We start from the raw sequence: 23,617 nt of genomic DNA on the forward strand, positions 1-23,617 counted from the left end.
ATCCAGAAACTACGGTTTTTTAGGATAATAATTTTTATTATAGCTTCTAATATAATTATAATTATATTTTGGAAACTATAGAAATGGTTTCTATTAATTAGTTAATAACAGAAATACAAACTAAAATATAATTTTCAAAGAAATAAATTAAATAAGCTTTTAAATATTCTTTATAATATACTAATTAGAAAGCTTATTAGTATAAGGCCGGGCTTATAACTAATATATATAAAGATTATAGAATAGGGAGTTATATTAAATAATAAAAGAATTAATTAAAACTAGCTAAAAAAGAGCTTAAGTAAAGTATAAAGCTTTAGGAAGTGAGTATATAAATCCTAACTAAGTAGAGTAATTATACTAGCCCCAATTTAGTTATTCTTACTATAATAACTAATATAATATATATTTCTTTAATATATTAAGTAATATATTAGTTTTTAATAAAAAAATCTTAATAAATAATACTTTTATTACTTATAATAATAATTTTTTATTAAACTTGAAATTATAATTAAAAATAAGATATTTATATTTTTTAGCTAAAAAGTTAGCTTTTTAAAGCTTTAATTATTTTGCTTTTATAAAATTATTAATTAAATATAAGCTTATAAAATATTATATAAATATAATTTCATAATATTTATTATTATAATAATAATACTAAAAAATAATTCGTTAGCTAATATATTAAATAATAATTAATTAAATTAATATAATATATTTCTTTTCATTTTATAAGTTTAAATAATAAGTCTTTACTTTTTTAGCTTTTTTTAATACTTTTATTTTTAATTATTAATTTACTAGTAATATATAATACTATTATATAAATATAGAAATACTAGTTATATTAGTTAGTAAAGTTATTATTATTTAGAAATAAGAATTATAGTATTATAGTATTAATATATAATTTCTAAATCTATTAAGCTTAAAAAAATCTAGTTTACTAGTTAAGTTACTAATAAAATATAAAGTTATATAACTATATCCCATATCTTATATTCTATTACTTATATTTTATTACTTATATCCCGTATCCTATATCTCGTAATTATATATATAACTCCTAAAGAAATAGCTATACTAATACTAGAAACTTTCTAAAAATGCGAAAAATAGTATTTTCTTCTAATTATATATAAATTTCCTAATCCGGCCTAGTACCAGATTTCTCAAATACTTTATATATTTATATTATTTCTAAGGTTTTAGTTATATATTAAAGGCTATAGCCTTTTATATATAACTTCTTTTCTTATAATATTTTTCTATTTCATATATTTATTTTTTATCTTATTTATACTTAATTTATTTCTTTATATTTATTTATATAATATTCGTATTAATTAGGTATTTAAGGATATTTATTAGCTTTAATTTTATTATAAAATTAGTAGAATTTAATTTTCTCTTAATCTATTTAACTTTTATAATCTCTCGTTATTTATATATTTAATAGAGATATATTATATTAATTATTAAATACTTTTCTCAAGTAGTTCCTAATTTAATAAGGCATTTATATAATAACTTTAAATTTATATAAACTACTAGTAATAGTTCTATTTCTAATACTTTATTAATTATAGATTTAACTAAAGCACCTATATTAAAGCTATAAGCTATATTATAAAGTTCTAAAACTAGAATACTTCTAGTAACTTTCTTGTATTTAGTAAAGAACTAGTAAATAATATTAGTATATCTAGTTTTATTTACTAGAACTAAAATATATTCGATTTAGAAAAAAAGATTTCTATTATTTATAAATAAAGTATTTATAAAAGTAATTAAATATAAGAACTTTTTTATTAGCTTTATAAATTTTAGTTCTCTAGTAATATTTTTAATTTACTATTAAATATACTTATTAAATACCTTTATATTAGTTTCCGAGAATTTAATAGCTTAAATAGTAATTAATAGGTTATATAAGGCTTCTAGTTTATAGACTAATATAATATATACTTTTCTAGTATATTAGGTAATATATTAGTTCTTAATAAAGAAATTTTAATAAATAGTATTCCTATTACTTATAATAATAGTATTTTTTATAGAAATAATTTAAAGGTTTTTATATTAATATTCTTATATAAAAGTAATTCTAGTAATATTTATATAAATAATATCTTTATTAAACTTGAAATTATAATTAGAAATAAGGTATTTATATTTCTTAGCTAAGAACTTAGTCTTATAAAGCTTTAGTTACTTTGCCTTTATAAAATTATTAGTTCTAATAAATAGAATATTATTAGTTTAAAGGCTAATAATTTCGAAGAATTACTTACTATAAAAAAGGCAAGGATTATAAATTAATTATTCTATAAAAAGCTTATTAATATAATAGAAATAATAAGTTTTAAACTAGTAATTCCTAGCTTCTAGTATATTATATAGTAGTTTTATAATCTTTAGAACTAAATTATTATTTAGATTTAGCTTTTTAGTAAGCTTATAAGGTGAGTTAATATAAAAATTATAGTTAACTAAGATTATTAATTAGATATAAGCTTATAAATATTATATAAATATAGTTCTATAATATCTATTATTATAGTAGTAATACTAAGAATAATTCTCTAGCTAATATATTAAATAATAGGTAATTATATTAATATTATATATTTCTTATTATTATTATAAGCCTAAATAACTAGTCTCGACTTCTTAAACTTTCTTTTTATATTCTTATTTTTAATCTTATTAATAAACCGAGAATTAAAGATATATATCTTCTTTAATATTTGAAATCTGGAAATAATCTCAAATATATTCTTTTTTAGAAAGCTAGTAACTTTAACTTAATAGAAGTTCTTATATAAGTTATTATTTTATAAGAATATTATAATATCCGGGTTTTTATAAAAGTATTCTCTATTATACTTTAGTAAAATAGTAGGAATAATAAAAGGAATTATATCTATATTACTTTTAGTCTTATTATAAAGTTCGAGAATAGGTTTAAGTTTAAAGCTATTAGTAATAACCTTAATATCTCTTATATAAAAGAACTTTATAAAGATTAAGTAAAAGATAATATTACTATATAATAAAGCTAGTATATAGTTCTTTCTATTAATGGCTACTAGCTTATATAGCTTATTCTAATTACTAGATTAACTAATATTTCCTTTATATTATATAAGAATATTCAAATTCAAGAAAAGTTTATAAATATTAGTAATACTAGAACTATTTCGGGTATTTAGGGTATTTATAATCTAGTATCTAGCTTAAAGCTTCTAAATTTCTATTATTACTTTTTTAAATACTACTAATTATTATAAAATAATTAATAATAAAATATTATATTTAGTTATTTAGGATAAAGTATTATAAACTAAAAGAATTAAAATAATACTATTAGGTCTAGTGAAATTATTAATAGCCTTAAAAGCTATTTGAAATATAATATTTTTATTAATTTTATTAATTTTAGTTATAATAATAAAATAAGTATATTAAATCGAGCTATAATAATATTCTATAATTCCGACGAAATTATAAGCTTTTATAGAAATAATTTTAATCTTAGTTCCTATAGTATTTATAAGCTAAGCGAATTTCTTACTAGTAAACTACTTACTAGTAAACTACTTTCTAGTATTTATTATAATCTAATTAGAAGAGCCTAAATAAATATTAATCTAATACTATTATAGAATATCTCAAGTATATAATATACTAATATTTTAAAGCTATTAGCTAGCTTAATATTAAGTGCCTTTATTAATAATATAAAATATAGGCTTTCTAGAAATATAGAAAATATTAATAATAATAAAATAATTAAAGCTAATATTATCTCTTAAATTAAACTTAAATTATTCCGGTAATTATTCGAATTTCTAATATTACTTATAGTACTTTATAAAATATTTAAGGGCTTTTATATTAATATTATAGCCTACCTAGTCTAATATATTTCGGAGCTTACTAATAAATAAATAACTAAAATAGTAATATAGATATTATAATTTAATCTTTATAAAAAAGTAGAAGTTATAAATAAAGAATTCGGAAATAAAGCTTTATAGAATAATATTTTAAAGTAAGAAAAAGTATCTAAAACATTATATTATAAATATAAAGTATCTAGTAAAAGTAATAAAATAAACTTCTAGCTTATTTATATTAGTTAAGCTAAATAAAAATAGAGTTTTTATAAATATAATATGAAATTATACTTATCTAATTAGTATTCTTATTATTATAGATCTAATAGAGAATATAAAGCTAATACTAAACTAGATATTAACTTAATCTTTAATAGTTTTATTAAGTTTAATACTATTATTAGTCTATTATAAAGCTTGAAATTAGTTAGAACTAGTAGTTAAGAATCTAGAGGCTCTAGTATTAATTATAACTTTATAAAAGTAATAAGTATTATATCTTAATATATTATTAATTATAAATATCTAAGTATTTTTTATTTATTTAGTAGGTTTTAGAATATGGTTTTTATTTATTATCTAATATATAAGAAAAAGAAAAATAAGATTATTTACGAGAATATTAGCTATAGAAATAATAGAAGCAAGGGCTATAGAAGCGGCTAGAAAGCTCTTAATAGAAATAAAATAGAAATTAAAGTAATATTTCTTTTCTTTATTTATTTCTACTAATAAGGCTTTAAAAGTATTATTTACTAGTTTATTCTTACTATTTTTATTATTCTTTTCTTTTTTAAATTTAGTAATATATTATATATAAGTATTACTAAAGTATTTATTAAAATTATAAGTATTTCGGGATTTAAATTAAGTCTTTTTAGCTTCTTATTTCTCTAATATATATTTCTATAAATAGTATTTAAGTTTCTTATATATAAAATATAATTTCGGAATATAATTATTATAATTATAGAACTTAAAGTAGTTATTATAGATTCTAAAGTTATAGCTAGATTTATATTAATAATTTCTAAATAAATAATAATTTAAAGAATTTTGAAAATAATATTATTAATTAGTAAAATAGGTTTTAGTAATAATTTATTACTTCTTCTTATAAGTAATAATAAATAATTAGAGCTTATTAATAAGCTAGCTAAGATTATTAGGAAAGTCTAAAACTATATATTAGTATACTAGTAAGCTTTAATAAAAAGTAATAATTTTATTATATAGGAATTTAGTATTTTATAAAATAAGAATAAAGCTATACCATAATTTATATAGGTTATTAATTAGTACTTAGACAAGCTCAAATATTTTTTTTTTTAGGATTCTTTACTATTATAATTACTAAAGTAATAGTATTTTATTTATCTAAATTTTAATAATAGAAACCAAAGTTTTTAAAAAACTTATAAATATTTATATAAGCCTTTTTATATATATAGCTCGAGAGCTAGTTATTATAGAAGTAGTTTTATACTAGGCCCTTTAATATAGTAAGAAAAGCTTTTACTAGTATCTTTTCTAGAAGCTTTATATATTAGTAAATATTAAGAAAGATAATAAATTTATAATTAAAACTACTATTAGTTCTATTATATTTCTATACTTTAGAATATATCTTTACTATTTCTCTAATAAGCTTCCTAGTAAAAATAATAGATATTAATTAATAATAGTTCGGGTTTAGTAATAATACTAGTAATAATAAAGATAAAAATAGTAAATAGTTTTAATTTGAGAGAAATAAATAAATAGCTTAATTTCTTAATTAAGATTATCTAATTTCCTTATATCTAGTTCTATCTAGAATAAAATAAACTAATATAATAGATCTCTAAAGAAAATCTATTCTAATTAGACTATTATTAATAATATTAGCTTTATTTTATATATTTTTTATTTTCTTTTAAATAAGATTAATAAAGAATTATATAATAGTAAGATTTCTATAATTCTATTTAATATAGATATTATTATAGTAAAGTTAGGTTTAAAGATTTTATATAAGTATATAGCTAATTAGATTATATATTATATTATTAAAGTTATTCTAGAATAAATTCTATAGATTATTATTACTTTTCTTATATAAGATATACTAATATATTTTAGTAATTATATATTTCTAAAGTTTAGCTTTTATTATAATTATTAAATTAATACTATTCTCTTATTTCTTAATTAGCTTCTTTTTCTTATTAGTATTTATACTAAATCGAGTTCAGGTTCTCTCTAGTATATATATAGTTTATAATAGAAGAAGTTCGAAAATAAGATAGTTTATAATAAGTTTATAAAAAGAATTTAGTAATAAAGATATTTAGATACCTAGTTTAGATACTAGATACCTAATTTAAATACCTAATTAAGATACCAGATATCTAGTTATTAAGATACTAGATACCTAATTTAAATACCTAATTAAGATACCAGATATCTAGTTATTAAGATACTAGATACCTAATTTAGATATTAGATATCCCAGATATCTAGAAATATTAAAGATATTAAAGTAAATATTTTACTCTTAAATATTTTATTTATAATAAGAAATTTAGGAAGTAAAATATTATAATTCCGGGAAAGTCTAAAGCTTAAAGAACTTAATTTAATAATAAAATTAAAGTAGTAGTTAAAAAGCTTTAAGAATATATATAGGATATATATTCCAAAGAAAAGATCTTATAAATACAAGTATTATATAAATAGAAAAAAATAGTTTTTAAGAAAGTAATCTTAGAACTAAAAGAAATTAGTTTTAAAAAATAATAGAAGTTAAATAAATAAATAGTCAAATAGCTAACTATTTATTAATTAGTAAAAGCTAGATATCTTTTCTATAGGCTATTAAATACTTTATTATTTATAAATACTTTATTTATAAATACTTTATTTATAAATACTTTATTTATAAATACTTTATTTATAAATACTTTATTTATAAATACTTTATTTATAAATACTTTATTTATAAATACTTTATTTATAAATACTTTATTTATAAATACTTTATTTATAAATAATAGAGATCTCTTTTCCTAAATCGAATATATTCTAGGTTCTAGTAAATAGAACTAGATATACTAATATTATTTACTAGTTTTCTACTAATATAAGAGAGTTACTAGAAGTATTCTAGCTTTAGAACTCTATAATATAGCTTATAGTTTTAATATAGGCACTTTAGTTAAATTTATAATTAATAGAATACTAGAAATAGAACTATTACTAGTAGTCTATACGAATTCGAAGTTATTATATAAATGCCTCATTAAATTAGGAACCTACTCGAGGAAAAGTATCTAATAATTAATATAATATATATTTTACGTAGATATATAAATAATAAGAATTATAGAAAGTTAAATAGATTAAGAGAGAATTAAATTCCTGCGAATTCTATAATAAAATCGAAGCTAATAAACGCGCTTAAGTACCGAATTAAATACAAATACTATATAATTAAATATAGAAAAATAAGTCGAGATAAATAAAACAGGAAATAGATATATGAAATAGAAGAATACTTATAAGAGAGAAAGTTATATATACAAGACTATAGCCTAGTATGATATAACTAGAAACCTTAGAAGTAATATAAAACTTATATACAACGTAATTTAGGAAATCTGGTACTAGCCCGGATTAAGGGAATTTACTATATTAATTAAAAGAAAGATACTATTTTTTATATATTTTAGAGAGTTTCTAGTATTAGTATAGCTATTTCTTTAGAAGTCTATATATATATTAGACTCGGGATACGAAATACGAGATAAAGTAATAAGATATAGGTAATACGATATAGAATACGAGATATGTTATATAACCGTATCATCTTATTCAGATAATCAACTAGTAAAACTAGGTTAGGGAGCGTAGCAGAGGAGGACAACGAGATATAGCAAGCACGACCATAACACTACGCTGCCGCCGCGGCGGCCCCGGTACCCCCTCCCTTGTACCCCCGGGACCCCCTTGGATCCGCGTCCCCTCTATTAACGTCTCACGCGGACTCAACAGATAGGTAACCGAGCGCGGCGGCGCCGGGGTGCGCGATAGACTTATAGCTCTAGCGAGCATTTAGGAACCCCTTCTATACGCCGCCCTAGATACTATTACATACCGCTAAATTCCTATTTTTAGAATAATACACTTACTAATCTCTTATATACATGTTATTGCTATAACTATATAATAGTATTATACTATTAACTAGTAAAACCGGACATTTATAAATATTTAATAAATACCCTTAAATACTTTTTTAATATACTATTAATAGTTAATATTTTTATGAATTTCTTTTTTTTCTTTTTTTATATATTGAAATAATAAATAAAAGTATATTTTAAAACTTATTAAATTTTTAATAAAAGAATATTTTAACTTTTTATAATTAATAATATATTAAATATAAATATTTATTACTTTTATAAATTATAATTAATATTAAAGCCTTTAAATATTTAATTATTAATTCTAATTAATTCTAAGCTTTATAATAAATTAATAATAATATTAACCTTAATAAAATAACTAAAAATTAATTAAATTTAATTTAGTATTAAATTTTTTTATTAAATTTATATTTTATTAAATTTATATTTTTTATTAATTTATATTTTTTATTAAATTTATATTTTTTATTAAATTATATTTTTTATTAAATTTATATTTTTTATTAATTTATTTTTTTATTAAATTTATATTTTTTATTAAATTTATATTTTTTATTAAATTTATATTTTTTTATTAAATTTATAATAATAAGAATATTAATTAAATAAATATAATTCTATATTATATCTTTAAAGATTTTATTTTTATTTAACTTAATTAATATAAATAAGCCAGAAATTTATTTTATTACTTTTATTAAATATTAAATATTTATAATATAATATTTTAAATACTTTTTCTTACTTTAAAATATTATATTATAAAGCTTTATTTTTAAATTCTTTATTTATAATTCTTGCTTTTTATAAAAGTTAAATTATAATATTTATATTATTATTTTAGTTATTTATTTATTTATTAGTAAATAATATTAGAAATTCGAATATTTATTAAAATAATTTGAATTTAATCTAAAAAATAATATTAGCTTTAATTACTTTATTATTATTAATATTTTCTATATTTCTAATAAGTTTAAATTTTATATTATTAATAAAAGTACTAGATATTAAACTAATTAATAGCTTTAAAATATTAATATAATATATATTTGAATTATATTTAAATAATATTAAATTAATAATAATTTAGGCCTTTTTAATTAAATTATAATAAATATTAAAATTAATTCTAATAATTCTAATTCTAAATCTAAACTTTATAATAAAACTAAAAGTAATATAAATATAATTTCTTTCTATTTTATTAAAATATAATAAAGAATATTTTTATAAAAACTTTAATATTAAAGTATTTCTATATTAAAGTAATAATTACTAAAAGCTATTAAATATATTACTAAAATAAATATAAGTTAATAATTATATATAAAATATATAGTTTTTTAATTTAAGCTAATTTAATATTTATATTATTAAGAACTTTTTAATAAATTATTTATATATCTAAAGCTTTATTATTTTTATAAGTGTTTTTAATAAAAGTATTTAAATATAGTTTATTAATTTTATTAATTTTATTTTTAAGTTTTTTCTCTTTTAATTATATATTTCTAAAAATATTAATTAGCTTTTTAATAATATTGAATTATAGCTTCTTTTATTTAAAAATAATATAATTATAAAGGTTTTAAATTTATTAAATTACTTTATAACTTAAATATTTTTTATTCTTTAATTATATATATAATAATAATAATAATAATAATAATAATAATAATAATAATAATAATAATATTATTATTATTATTATTATTATATTCTTAATAGCTTTACTAATTTCTTTATTAATTTAAAGTTATATAAGCCTTTAAAAGCTAGAAATAGTCTTAATATATTTATATTATAATATAAAAATAAGAAAATAAAACAAGAAACTTATTGTTTTATTTTATAAGTTTCTAATTTTATTATATAATTATAAACTTCTTTAAAATTATTATTTTATTATTATTAATAAAAAGCTTTTATTAAATTCAAAAAGTATTAAATCTTTAAGCTTTATTTTATTACTTAATTTAATATTTGAATTATTAGAATTATTCTCTATATTAGAGAATTTCTTATATTATTTATTAATAATTATTTAAATTATAGCTTTTTTTTTACTATAATAAGAATTATAATTAAATTAAAAATTAAATTAGTTTACTTATACTTTTAAAGGCTTATAAAAGTAGCTATTAGAAGTATTTAAAAAGGGCATTTAATTGGATTTATAGTTATTAAAATATTAATATAATTATAAAAGAATAATTAATTTAAGAAAGTAGTTATATAATAACTAAAATAAAATAAAAATCATATAAAGTATAAATATATTTGCTTACTTAATTACGTGTATTATAACTTTCTTAATAATAAAGATATTATAATTTTGAGAATATAGAATTAATTTCTAGAGTATAGAGTATAGTTTTAATTAATACGATTTATATTAATTAGTGTTGTAGTGGTTTTTATTTTTTTTTGTCGCTTTTGGATCGGACCGACTGTAAACCCTCTGGATCTCCCATCAAGACCCACAGACAAGAGTCGAACACTCGTCAGTATTCCGCATATTGATGGGGCAGCACGACTCATTTGACTGGGAAAAAAATCGAAACCGTGACGGCTGGTCGCCGAAACCGAATACTTGCTCCAGAGTCCTTGGCCGAAAGCAGTACAAATTCCCTGAGATAGAGCGACCTCTCAGATCTAAGGATCTTGCCGCAAGGTGCGTCGCACATCAACGGCATGACTTACATTTCGGAGAGAAAGATTGTTGCACGATAAGAACTTTCGGCAATTTGACTCGGCAAACGGGAATGCAGAAACAGGCGAAGGATGAGAGGGAGGGACTTCTTCTGCTCTTGGCTAAGCCCCGAGGTTATTGAGACGTTCTTGTGGAGAAGGGAGGAGGAGCTGATGCTGATTTATGCTGAGAAATCGAGTGCACCAGCCTCTCTCTGAACTGTGCACTTTTGGACATTTTTTACTCTCCCACCCCCTGAACCGGATTTTAATTGATTTTTGGTTCCCAGTACCTAATTAGGGTATCCCACCCCCTACTCCGTAAATAAAACGTGGCGTGACAAGGCTGGCACGGCCGTTCTGATACCGTAACCCTGGCTGCGCTATGGTTTTTTTGGGGGGAGGAATATTGACTTAGTCCGGCGAGATAGATGTATACGCAAGGAATAAGCCTCGATTTCGATTCGATAGCTTTGCGGTCCCCCCCTTGCAATCCACCCGCTCCGGCCTACCAGATGCCGGTAGAACCACGGAGCGGGGTTTGAGAAGAGGTCTGAGACACAAGACTTCCGATGGGGCGGTCGTCGGGAGGTTTCATGTTGGTGGACTGGCTGTTTCCAAGTGTGGAAGGCTTCTGGAAGGTCCGAAAAGCTTGGTATTTTCGACGACGGGATGGAAGAGAGGTCTCGAAACTGGGAAGGGGAAACTCAGAACTGACCGCGAGATAACGGCCATAAGATTCCAGCTCCCCCTCTTTACTACTTTCATATCTGCACTCGTATTCTCGAAAGGGTGCGTCACGCGGGCTGCGGGGATCTGATTGGATTTCCGGAGATGAGATCTTGGGATTCCCTTGCCACAATTGCGTAACCTTCGGCACCAGCCGAATGAAGTGAACAAGGCGGGGATGTAAATGACAATTGATACAAATATTCGGTGAGTAAACCTTGACAGTGATTTTTCCTTGGCATCAAAAGTCTTTGTTTCGTTTTCTTTGCTCTTATTTTGACTGAACTTGTGTCATAATTTGTGCTTTTCGGAATAGCTTCCTTCTTGCGGTGAAGTAAACAAAGCGAAGAGGCGAAGGGGAATCCAACCCATAATCTCCGAATCCGAACTTTATTTCAAGTCGATCAGCATCTCTTTGATTCTCTTACGCAGCAAACAACTTCAACTTCAATCTCATCACACCTCACACCTTTTCAATATGCGTTTCCCCACATCAACGACACTGATCGTCACGGCTTTGGTCTCGCGAGGATTTGCCACCTACGCACCGATCTCAACTCCATGCCCCTCAACTTCTCTCGTCCGAACCGCAACCGGTCTTTCGGATGAAGAAGAAGCCTACCGAACAGCCCGAAAAGCGAAAGCTGATGTGGCCTTGGTCGACTGGCTTCTCAAGACCAACTGCGGGTTCGACACTTCTGGTGAGCTGCCTGCAGTAGCTCTCACAAGCAGTGGAGGTGGATTCCGCGCATTGCTCGCTGGAGCTGGTGTCATCCGAGCATTCGATGGGCGGGACAGCAACGTCAGCACCAGCGGTCTCTATCAAGGCTTGACATACCATTCTGCCTTGTCAGGGGGCTCTTGGTTGTTGTCTTCCATCATTGCAAATGACTTTGCGACCATCAGCAGCTTGATGGAGATCTGGAAGCCAAATTTTGCAAATGGTCTCTTCAGTCCTGAGGGAAGCAATGCCACCGCAGTCTTTGCTGATATCGATACCGATATTGCCCTCAAGCAAGCGGCTGGGTTCAAGGGAACAGTCGCAGATGCTTGGTCCCGCCTCTTGTCCTTGCAATTGCTTCCAGGAGCCAACTATGGCGCCGGCAACACACTGTCCGCCATCACCAGTCTCTCAAGCTTCGTCGACAACGAGATGCCCTACCCAATCATCACAGCCATGAACGTCGACCTCAGCGGCACCTCCTGCATCCCGCCCTCTAACGGCTCAATCTGGGAGTTCACTCCTTATGAATTCGGTACCTGGGATCCTGAAGTTGCAGCCTTCACACCCACGGCCTACCTAGGCACATCCCTCTCCAACGGAATTCCTGTTTCTTCAAACTGCACAACCAACTACGACAACCTCGGTTTCGTGCTCGGAACCTCATCGACCCTGCTCAATGACCCTACCATTGGCACCGCTGGATCCCCAGACCTGCTGTTGGCGAATCTGTGTACCTCGACTGCTACCTCGAACTCTACCTCTTCCGTCGATGAACTTACATTGGAGTTTAAGGAGGACATCTTCGCCCTGCTCGTCGAGATCCCAGACGTCACATTCACATCCGCAGCGGATTTATTTGCAACCTGGCCGAACCCCTTCTACAACCTCTCTTCCTCTCCTCTCGTCTCAGCCCAGGAAAACCTCGCCATGGTAGACGGCGGCGAATCAGGACAGGTGAACCCTATCTTCCCCTTCCTACAGCCAGCTCGAAACGTCTCTGTAATCATTGTAAACGACAACGATGGTGATACCGCTGCCATTTATCCCGATGGCGCAGAACTGTATTATACCTATCTCGCCGCCTCGGCTGCTGGCTTGAGCAGGATGCCGTTTGTTCCGTCCCCGGATGTGCTGGTGGCGAAGAATATGAGCGATAGCCCGGTGTTCTTTGGTTGTGGAGATGTCAGTACGGCGACGGTGGTGTGGATTCCTAATGCGCCGCTCACGCCTGCCGGGGGCGTGATCGAGACGGCGCAGATGCAGATTAATGAGACGCAGACGGAGAGTATGGTTGCTAATGGAGTGGCGGTGGGGAGCCAAAATGATAGCGCGGAGTGGGCTACTTGTCTTGGATGTGCGATTATGGAGGGGAGTGGGAAAAGGTTGCCGGAGGACTGTGCGGCGTGCTTTGGGAAGTATTGCTTTAAGCAATAGAACAGGAGAAGGGAGGGGATCGTTGCTTTCTTGCACATGTTTTTAAATGAAACAGTGATATATGTTTAATACATGGTTAAAAGCTATGAGCTTCACTCAGGTCCTTGCCACAAAGACATGTCGACCAAGTCTCTTGTGCTTGAATGCCGGAGTGAGTGAGAGTAGAGGACGTGAATCTCTCATTGCATCCTTTTGGATGATTAGCACTTTTTCATCGGATCAAAAGGAACCTTTGGTCTGAAATTTTAAGCTTTCATCTGCACTTCACAGAACATCAGTGAAAATCAGATATGCAACGAAACATTTTAAATAGGAATTCACTACACCAGGAAGCTTTCATCCGAGCTTTGCTCAACATCAGTGAAAAGGATCCAAACGCAGATATGCAACGAATCTTTCAGCTTTAAGTTCACTCTTGACAACTGGTCAAGATGGAACATTGATGGCAAGCTCATTGTCCAGAGCCACTTGGAACATTGAATCGATGTGCAACAAAAACCACCAGCTCAGAGCAATCATTCACCCTCTTAAAACTATGACCGAGACGAACTCGAAGTTACCCTAGACAATCTCATTGTCCCAGACTAACCTCGAACATTGATACAACTGTGCAACAAACATTCTTGAGGCACGATTCACTTGAAAGGCATTGTCTCTGAAGGTGACCGAGTCTAGCGGAGACCAAAGTTCGATCTCATTGCACCACATCATCCGTTCGAAAAGCTCATGAGCCAGTCCACGGTGCTCATCGGGGGAATCCCATCCTAGCCATCTCTTAGCGTCACCGCCCAGCCTTATTATCATCAATTCGAGACTGCAAGTGCAGAAGCCGCTGCACCCCATCGTCGACAACCGTCTTGTGTTCGTCTTGTGTTCGCAGAGAGGTGCCGGCAACTGCGTGTTCTCGAGGAAGGCGATAGATTGTATGAAGCAGTTGTACGAGGGCAATGCAACGTAGTAGTATTGGAAGGTCAAAGCTATAGGAACAGAGCTCCGAATACTCTGCGCGGATTCGTTGTCAGCAAAGCGCAAGACAATGGTCCGGAGAGTTATGTCCTGGCTACCCCAGCGTCCTCCTAGCATCCTCAAGGTCCAGCCGGTCTAGGCCCAGTGGCGTTGCCGTGCTCATCGTCCTCCAACCTGGAATTACTGTAATTTCTGAGATGAATTTCAGCTGGTCTCGGCTCTCTCGCCGTGCTGGTGATGGGTCGTTTTGTGAGATGGCGTGGTTTTGTTTGCGGAGATGGAGCTCCGGCCTCCCTCAGAGCCCACTGTGTCGGCGAGGGTTCGCTTCTCTCTGCCAAATGGACGTTCCGCCTGCCTGGGTCCATCACCTGCTGTGCAGCGAACGAAGTAATGGGCTCATGTAGAGTCACGGAACAGATGGATGGTGAGTGTGTGGTTCAAGGGACAAAAACGCATGTCTTGGAAATTCCAAGCCGTGCGCACCAAAATGGACTCCAACCCCCCCCTGACATCGAAACAGAGCATCCCATTGGACCGGTGATGCCTCCGTTGTTTGCGCCAGAGGCCCATGGCAAAGTCAAAAGAGGTGTGCTGGGCTGAGCTGCTTCACAACATCGCTTCGCCATCTCGAGTGACACGGGCGCGCGAAAAGAGGCACCAGAGCACTTTCTGCCTCAAGTGAGAGCTTCCCATACCCGCTCCCCCATCCGACTTGCTCAGCAGCATTCTGTTTGTCTCCCAGACTCTCCCTCACGCTGCCCGCCTACAAGTACCCGCCGGCCAGAATCCTGGTCCTGATATATGCCATCATCGATCCTGGCCCGGCAAGGTGCCGGTGCGCGTGGCTCTTTTATTCGCTCTTCCCACCACCGGATCTTACATCCGGCCCAGTGACGACATCTGCCTGTGGCTCGCACTGGTGGTCGCAATGGCAAAGATGGTTTGGCATGCTTCACAATCCGGTACAGAGAGAGCTTCTCCTTGTCCTTCCACGGTCATGTCTCGCTGCTCCTACACCTCGAGCTGCTCTGGCCATCCAGGAATCGCCATTGTGGACTGACTCCCGCATGACGCTGTTTTCTGCTCTACATTGCTATTCCAAGTCCCCACGAGCCTGCATGTTGCCCTGGCTATCCTCTCAAGCTCGCGAATAGGAATGGGAACGTCACTGCGCACAAATATTTCAGATGCTTGCTTGTTTGAGACCCACGCCGCCCATCTCCATCACCACCGCGAGATTCCTAGACCTTCACAGGCGGTCTCGACGATAACCAGGTTCCATTACTGCGGATTGTCCAAGTACACGGAGGACAATCTCGCAGTCCCTACCACCTGGTTAAGTGCACCCCCCGCGCCTAATTGCCTCAATTCGCACAAGCTCCAATGTCTAAGCAGGAGAAGCGTTCCAGAGGGAAGCGTCCACGGTACGAGGCCACATCTTCACGTGAACCACCCCAAGTCCGGGGCTTCCCCCCTATCAATTACCAATCTCAATCGAGTCCAACGTTCGCAGGCAACGCGGAGCAATCCCAGCAACCTCAGAGGTCCGCCTTCCACGGCCAGGCGCAAGATTCTCCCCGAGCTCAGCAGCAACTTTCTATTTCAACACAAGCACCGCCAGGAAAGGTTGCGATTCCAGCTCTGAAGACCCCACAATCTGCAGACCCGCAGAAAATCTTCAAGAAAGGGAGAACACCACACGCCTGTGATTACTGTCGAAAAGCAAAGGCAGGCTGTACAGGGGAGCAGCCATGTTCCAGATGCCGCGGTGCTGGGGTAGATTGCGTTTACGGAGATGGAAAGCGCGTCAGGGACCGAAAGTCGGGTCAACATTCGTCTTCAAAATCAAGAAGCTGACGAATGACAGGCAAATGTCAAAACTGAGTAAGGAGACTGATGTCCTATACCAGCACAACACCGAAGTTACGGAAGCATTACGGCGCATCCGTCTCGATACCCATCTGTCTACAGATGACATGAGAGCGGCAATAGATGAAGTTCTAGCAATGGTCAGTGCCTAAGTCAATCCCAAGTCCCATCCTAAAAATTCCCAGACACCGAATCCTATGAGTCTAGACCAGAAAGAGGCCCGTCTTCCGACATCTAAGCAAGCTTCGATGGAGACAGAAGAACAAGACAGTGACGAGTCCTTTGCCGACGCAGAAGTTGGATCTACTGGCTCCTTGGATGTTATCAACGTAGATATCGATCAAGACGACAATCGAGCGACAGGGCATATTGGCAAGGCATCTTCAGTGGCATGGGCAAAGAGAACCGCTGAAGAATGTAGCCAAACCAGCCATCAAGAAACCACTCTTGGAAGGCATGACACGGGTTTCACTCTAGCATCATATCACACCGAAGATGCAGACGTGGAATACGTTGACACCAGCAACATCGATCCTTACGAATGGCCTGAAACAAAGGATGCCGAGAGGCTAATTCAGTCCTATTTCGATCACGTCCATAACACCTTGCCTATACTAGACAAAGCAGTCTTCATGTCTAAGTATCACCAGTTCACCAAGGGCTCGGATAATTTAGGGATTGAGGATTCTATCTGGCTTGCGATGGCCAATACTGTCTTCGCTATCAGTTCTGTTTACTTTGATCTTACAAAAGATCCAGACCGAGGGAGTCATCAAGATCATCTGATCTACTGCGCAAGAGCGAAAACGTTGTTTCTCGATCAGGGGTTGCTCTATCAAGATGCACGAATATCTACTACCTCTGCACTGGGTTTACTATGTCTCTATTTCATCACCACTTGCAGGTTAAATAGGTGGGTTGACTCTTATATCAACAACAATGGCTAATTTGTAACAGGGCTTGGACATTTTGTGGTCTTGCGATCAGATACGGCTTAACTCTTGGCTTACATGTCCGAAGTGAAGCACAAGACCTCTCCGATGTAGAAAAAGAACACCGAGTTCGACTTTGGTGGTCTCTATACTCATTAGAATGCTCCTTGAATGAGCTCACAGGACGCCCAAGCTGCATATCAGATCGCGATATCAGCACTCCATTACCCCTCAACATAGACGAGGACGACTTCCAACCCGGCCAATCCCTCTACGAAAAGCCAAAACAAGGTCAACAATCTGGATCATCTAGCCGACGAACCTCAAAAAGCCCCAAAGGTAAGAGCACGCACTTGCTGGGTTTACAATATGCTAATCTTCCAGCCCGTCCTTCCGCAACCTACCAAATGCCAACCGGCGTCTCCCAACCTCTAGCCTACACCTTCCCCATCTTCCCCCTGCCGTTGACGCCGTCAACCTACTTCATCTACCGCATCCAACTCGGCATCCTTTCGCACGAAATCGTAACCCAACTCTACTGCGCCGCCACCATCAAAGAACGCTGGACCGACGTCCAAGAAACAATCCGCCGCATCGATCGGCGTCTCCTAACCTGGCGCGACAAACTAACCACTGACTTCGACATCACCTTCGAAGATACCTGGACGGCCCCGGATTGGGACGACCCTAGCATCTTAAGTCGCATGGGGCTAGCGATGCAATTCTTCTCTAGCAGAATGATCCTCTTCCGCCCTTGTCTTTGCCGTTTCGAAGGCAGGATGAAAAACCAATCCGAGAACTCAATAGATTTCAATCAAGAAGCAGTCGAAACTTGTATCCGCTCAGCACGCAAAATGATCTCCCTACTCTCCTGGTCCGCGTCCAGCCCACAGAAACTGTACGCTATTACACCGTGGTGGAACACGTTACACTACATCTGCGAAGCCTTATCAGTGTTAATGTTGGAGATGGCGTTCAAAGTCACGCACGTCCCGAACGAAGCAGCATATATCCTCGACGACGCTAAAAAGGGGATAAATTGGCTAGCAATGATGGCGGAGCAATCTGTATCCGCTCGAAAAGCGTGGGAGATCTTCGATTCCCTGATCCGACTCGTGGCACCAATGATAAGGTGGAGTGTGTTCGACATGCCGACCCAAGCCCCCGTCCCACCAGGTTACAACTGGCGACGCTTCAACGCCGCCCTTTCTCCCCCCAGCCAACCACTTTCGCTTCCTCCTGCTCCTTCTTCTCACCAAGCTCAGTCCCACCAACAAACGCAAACTCAACAACAACAACAACAACAAACTCAAACACAGCACCAGTCAAACTTCTCCAACTACGAAACATCCCAACCCCAACCACCAATGGCCTGGCAACCGTCCCCTCAACCCCAAAACTATAGCTTCCCGGACTACAACCAGAGCTCCGAAGCTGCGAACCCTTTAGATCAAGACACCGCCATTTCGAGATTTAGTAAGATCGGGCAGGTTCATGGACATTACGATGATCCGTGGCAGCACTTTTTCTTCCCTGACAGCCAGGGAGGTGAAGGGATGTTGATGGGGGGACAGGAGGGGGAGGGAGATGTCATGGAAGGGCAGATGGGACATGGTGCTGGGAGGGTATTCGGCGGGTATGGTGGAGGACCGTATCTGGGAAGTGAGGGATTTGATGCTAATGCACAGTTTGATGGAGGCGGAGGCGGAGGTGGAGAGGGGAGTAGTGGGGGGAGTGGAGGGAGTGGTAATGTTCGAAGTTACATCTGATTTTGATTGGGATAGCTAGAAGTTTGATGTCTGTTAACTGTATCTTTCGTTTCAGACGCAAGGGGCCTTGTTGCGTATGGAAGGGGAAGATACAGGATTCACAGCAGGTTCATGGATAGCGAGATCAACGACAGCATCGATATTAGCGATTTGCAAATGGGGGTGTTAGAAGATAGGATTATTTTTATTTACGAATTGGGACGGAATGGAAGAGGAGGCTGAGTGTGTCTAAAAGCTAGCGCCATCTGCACTTCCGCTTTCAAAGTGGAAACATGCTTCTTGTAATATTCGATTTGATTCGATATCAACAGAGCTCAATGTGCTTCCCTCTAACCACTTCATGCTCAAGTCTAATACTCATACTCATACACACTTCACCTCTCCCTTCCTCCTCAAACCACGCTACCACTTATCCCACTCATCATCCTTCTTCCCCGCCATCGGCCCACCCATCCCTCCCCCCGTATTCTTCTTAATAGCGCTCGTCCCCACCGCGCTCGGCCTCCCCCCTCCCATCCCCTGCTGTCTCGCGGCTCCGGCCTCCGCAAAGCTGTCCCAAAAATCCTTCTTGCTCTCATCGATCGGCACATCTCTATAGGCGCCACCACCCCCCGATCCAGATGAATTCGACGCCGTGCCTTCGACGAACCGGTTAAAGCCGTCTGCTGCGCTCTTCGCACCTGTTTGCGCGCCGCGAGCGACGCTCGCGGCTGTGAGGCGGGCTTGGGCTGCGAGGTCTGTTTCTGCTAACTGGGAGGGCGTCAGCCCCTTCTCTTCTACGTTTTAAGCAGGAATGGTGGAAGGGGGAGGGGCAGCGTGAATGAGTAAGGTGGGGAGGGAATGGAAAAGGGAGGGGAAGCAGCATACCTTAGTAGCAGTAGGCTGCACCCAGCCCTCATTAACCTGCTTCGCCGTCTTGCCCACGGTATTCGTAAACCATCCAAACCCCTTGCTCAACGCAGCCACCGGATCCTTCTGCAGATCATCGAAGCCCGGTAACGCAGCATCCCGCTTCGGCGCTTCCGCTGGCTGGCTTCCAAAACCGGCGTATTTTCCGCCTTGAGAAGGAGGTAGGTCGTCTGGACGGCTCGCGTTCGCGGCGCCCAGGCCGGCGAAGTATTTGTCGTCGACTTTGGCTTTGGAGCCTGGTGGGAGGGAAGCGGAGGCAGAGGGGGTGGAGGTGCTCGCTTGACGAGTGGAGATGGGGGTTTGGGAACGGGGCGTTTGGGAGCGGGAGGTGGTTGAGGATGGCGGTGGTTTGCTGCCCGGTACGTATTCTCTTCCTTCGACTTTGGCGGTTAGACGCTCTTTGTATTCTTCGCCTACCTCGCCGGAGTAGCGTTCTGCGATTGTTGCGTCGTCCCAGCTGTGCAGGTCCACTGTCAACAACTCTCTTCTCGATCTTCCCCAGTCCCATTTGTCACTCCTCCCCACCCAATTTCTTCAGTTCCTTCAAATATGAAATAGAAAGTAAAACAAAAGCTTACGTTATCCCAGCCATCTGATTCCCCTCCGCCTCCCCAAAAAAGCCCTTCCAAACACTATTCCCCCCCTCCTTCATCCGCTGAATCTCAACAGCCTTAAACGCATCCATCGTGATACTCCGCACAAAACTGATATGCACACCCAATCCCCTATGTACCCCCGCACAACTGAGGCATATAAAGATCCCGAATTTCGGGGACGCCCATTGCGGAGAGGGGGCCCCGCAGTCGCAGCACCGGTCGTTTTGGTTGGTTTTTTGGATCTCGAGGAGCTGTGGGGGAGGTTAACTTCCCGTCATCTATTTCTTTGTATGGTTTATGGGGGTTGGCAGAGCGAAATTGGGGAGAGGAAGGGGGAAAGGTACCTTTGATCGAGTCTCCGGATCCACCTCCCACATCGCCTTGCTGGCCATCTTGCCTCACTCCTTGTGCGAATACGCGCACAAAGTCTTTACTTCAATGTCTTCCCTCCGATCGCATTGGCATCCACAAGGAAGGTACCGTATCTCGACGTTGTAAGAGAGAAGTGTCGTTATGAAATGTTTGGCGGGTAACTTGGCGGCTGCTCGATATTTACGGGTAGTGACAAAGGGGTGTGGGTTTCAGCCGAGCGCAACGGCCCAATGACGATGCAGTAGCATGGGGTCCATGTGCAAGGCTGCGTTCCTCTATTCGAGGTCACACGACTACTATTTGCATTCCTGAAGAATTCTATGTATGGATACCGAGTCGAACGGGCAGATTCAAGCATTTCTCTGGCAGTGGTCTCATTTTATGGTCGAAGTGAAACTTAGAAACACACCTCAGATGCCAACTCAATTATCAATGCACCATGGTATCACTGGATAGCTTTTCCATTCCTTCCCTTCCCGAGAGCACGTCAGCAGAGAAATCTAGTGTACAGCCCTGAGAAGAATGAGAAAGAAATGGTAATAAGACATTGTTTTTGAAGAGTCATCGAGAACTATGAACTCCACGCAAGAAGGAAAGTCAAGTTGTCGAGAAGAAGTGAGCCTCGAGACCACAATTCTAAAAAGACGCCAGCAACGATCCACCCACGATGGTGCACACATGTTCCACCATAAAAAGGAAAGTCATAGAAGTCGGATTGGACCAGCTTCCTCCCGCAGTGCCTCCACAAGGCGCCGAGCAACGGTCCAAAAGCAAATAAAGCAATGCTCCTTGTCGGCGAATGTAGCACCTCCATCGTACAATGTAATACACAGACTGCTTAGACGGCGACAGTCTCAGTGGTACCGTTGGTAGCCTCAGTACCCTCAGCAGCAGGGGCGTTGGCATCCTCATCGGTCTTGTCGGGGCTGTCAATAGCGACCTTGACAGCGATCTCACGGCCCTCGATCTCCTTTCCATTCATCTCAGCGACGGCCTTTTGTTGTTGCTCCTCAGAGGCAAGGGTAACGAAACCGAAGCCACGGCCCTTGCGGGGTTCGTTGCGAGCCTGGAGCTTCTTAACCATGAAACGAGGGATAGGGCGAAGGGCGATCTTGGCAGAGGATGGCTCATAAGCAGCAAAGAGTTCCTTGAGCTGTAAAATGGATTAGCAGTGAAAGAGTATGAGAGTCTTGGAAGCCGCACCTTCTCCTCAGAGAGATCATACGGAAGGTTTGCAACCATGACCTTGTTCTTGGATGGAATGCCATCGGCAGGGGGACCACGCTCACGTCGCTCACGTGGAACACGGTTGGCTGCAGGCTTTGCCTCCTTGTCCTTGGTCTCGGTAGCGGTTTGGTTGGTGGTTTCGGTCAAGGGGAGGGCCTCCGAAGTCGGGACCTCTGCACCCTCCTCACCGCGGGACTATTGACAGATTAGAATTCAGCTGTGTTGTTCAGGGCTTCGCAGACTTACACCACGAGCGGCACGGCCACCTCGTCCTCCACGACCACGTCCTCGGCCACGTCCACGGCCCGATGGTCTACGACGACCGCCTTCGCCTCCAGAAACACCCTCACCTCCGCTTGTAGCACCTTCACCCTTCTCGCCAGCTGGCTCAGGCTTGCGCGCAAGCTGAACAGAAACCTTGCGATCAAGAATCTCCTTACCGGAGAGTTCAGCAATGGCACGCTCAGCCTCGCTTGGAGTGGAGAGATCGACGAAGGCATATCCAACAGGGCGGTCGGTGCGTGGGTTCTTTGGGATAGAGGTGGATTCACTGTGGGAGGTTTTGTTAACAGCTGATCCGAGATCGAAATTTCCAAAAGCAGGTTTTGAATTCCGCTGTGACTCCAGCCCAGGGCTGTTCAAAAGTTGAAGAATTGGAAGTTGCCACTGTGGCTCCTTCCATTTCTGGAAAGGAGTCACGATTGAACCCATCAAGGTGCCAACCCAAAGTGCCAGGAAATGAAAAGGTGAGATGCTTACACGAGGTATCCCTTGAAGAAAGTGGTCAACTCCCCCTCGGTCGTCGCGTACGCGAGGTTTCCGATGTAGAGTCTGCGACCCTCAGCAGCGCTGGCCAGAACGGCGTCATTCTTGTCAGCGGTGGCAGAGTCGGCAGCCTTGTCGGAAATGGTAGTGTTGCCAAGAGCGGCAGTAACGTCGTTGATGGCATCAGAAACTTTCTCCACGACGGTAGACATGGTGATGTGCGGTGGTGGTTGTTTACTGAGAACTTGAGTGTGGATAGGAGATTGTCGACGTTCGCTGAGTGTGTTGACTCTTGAACAAATGGGGGAGTTGCGTAAGGGTAGCTTGGTGCCCTAGGTGACTTGTTTGGGTTGATTGGGGGTGGTGTTTGATGAACTTGATCTGATCTTGTGGTTGTGTGAAGTCGGGGAAGGAAAAGGGAGGGAGGTCGCGCATTTGCGAAATATAAAATTCCACAGCCGCGACCCTGGTAAGCGAGATGGCCGCGCTTACCTGAAATGGACGGCGTGGCCCGGCCAGTGGGCAGGCAGAAT

At 36.1% G+C, this 23,617-nt stretch overlaps 4 protein-coding genes across 4 annotated transcripts; 2 read left to right on the forward strand and 2 right to left on the reverse strand.

Moving 5' to 3' along the window:
• The first annotated feature begins 11,795 nt into the window (after window positions 1-11,795).
• Window positions 11,796-13,745, forward strand: K444DRAFT_618499 (FabD/lysophospholipase-like protein). The gene has a single exon (XM_024881332.1). The coding sequence runs from the start codon at window positions 12,000-12,002 to the stop codon at window positions 13,677-13,679; it is 1,680 nt and encodes a 559-aa protein (XP_024730942.1). The 5' UTR covers window positions 11,796-11,999; the 3' UTR covers window positions 13,680-13,745.
• Window positions 13,746-16,762: 3,017 nt separating this feature from the next.
• Window positions 16,763-18,603, forward strand: K444DRAFT_540360 (uncharacterized protein; the record flags this gene model as incomplete). The annotated part of the gene is made up of 2 exons (XM_024875708.1): window positions 16,763-17,427; window positions 17,472-18,603. Coding segments are annotated over 2 exons (1,797 nt in total), but the record flags the coding sequence as incomplete, so codon positions are not given.
• Window positions 18,604-19,617: 1,014 nt separating this feature from the next.
• On the reverse strand, window positions 19,618-21,112 carry K444DRAFT_634823 (ArfGap-domain-containing protein; the record flags this gene model as incomplete). Its single annotated transcript, XM_024883797.1, has 4 exons — window positions 19,618-19,965; window positions 20,083-20,656; window positions 20,703-20,971; window positions 21,065-21,112. 4 exons carry the CDS (start codon window positions 21,110-21,112, stop codon window positions 19,618-19,620), a joined length of 1,239 nt encoding a protein of 412 aa, XP_024730944.1.
• An 818-nt stretch (window positions 21,113-21,930) lies between these two features.
• K444DRAFT_634824 (RNA-binding domain-containing protein) lies at window positions 21,931-23,296 on the reverse strand (the record flags this gene model as incomplete). Its single annotated transcript, XM_024883798.1, has 4 exons — window positions 21,931-22,245; window positions 22,296-22,514; window positions 22,566-22,869; window positions 23,079-23,296. The coding sequence occupies 4 exons, from the start codon at window positions 23,294-23,296 to the stop codon at window positions 21,931-21,933; spliced, it is 1,056 nt and encodes a 351-aa protein (XP_024730945.1).
• Window positions 23,297-23,617: the final 321 nt, after the last annotated feature.

The sequence above is a fragment of the Hyaloscypha bicolor genome, assembly GCF_002865645.1.
Source record: "Hyaloscypha bicolor E unplaced genomic scaffold K444scaffold_136, whole genome shotgun sequence".
Taxonomy (NCBI): Eukaryota; Fungi; Ascomycota; class Leotiomycetes; order Helotiales; family Hyaloscyphaceae; genus Hyaloscypha; species Hyaloscypha bicolor.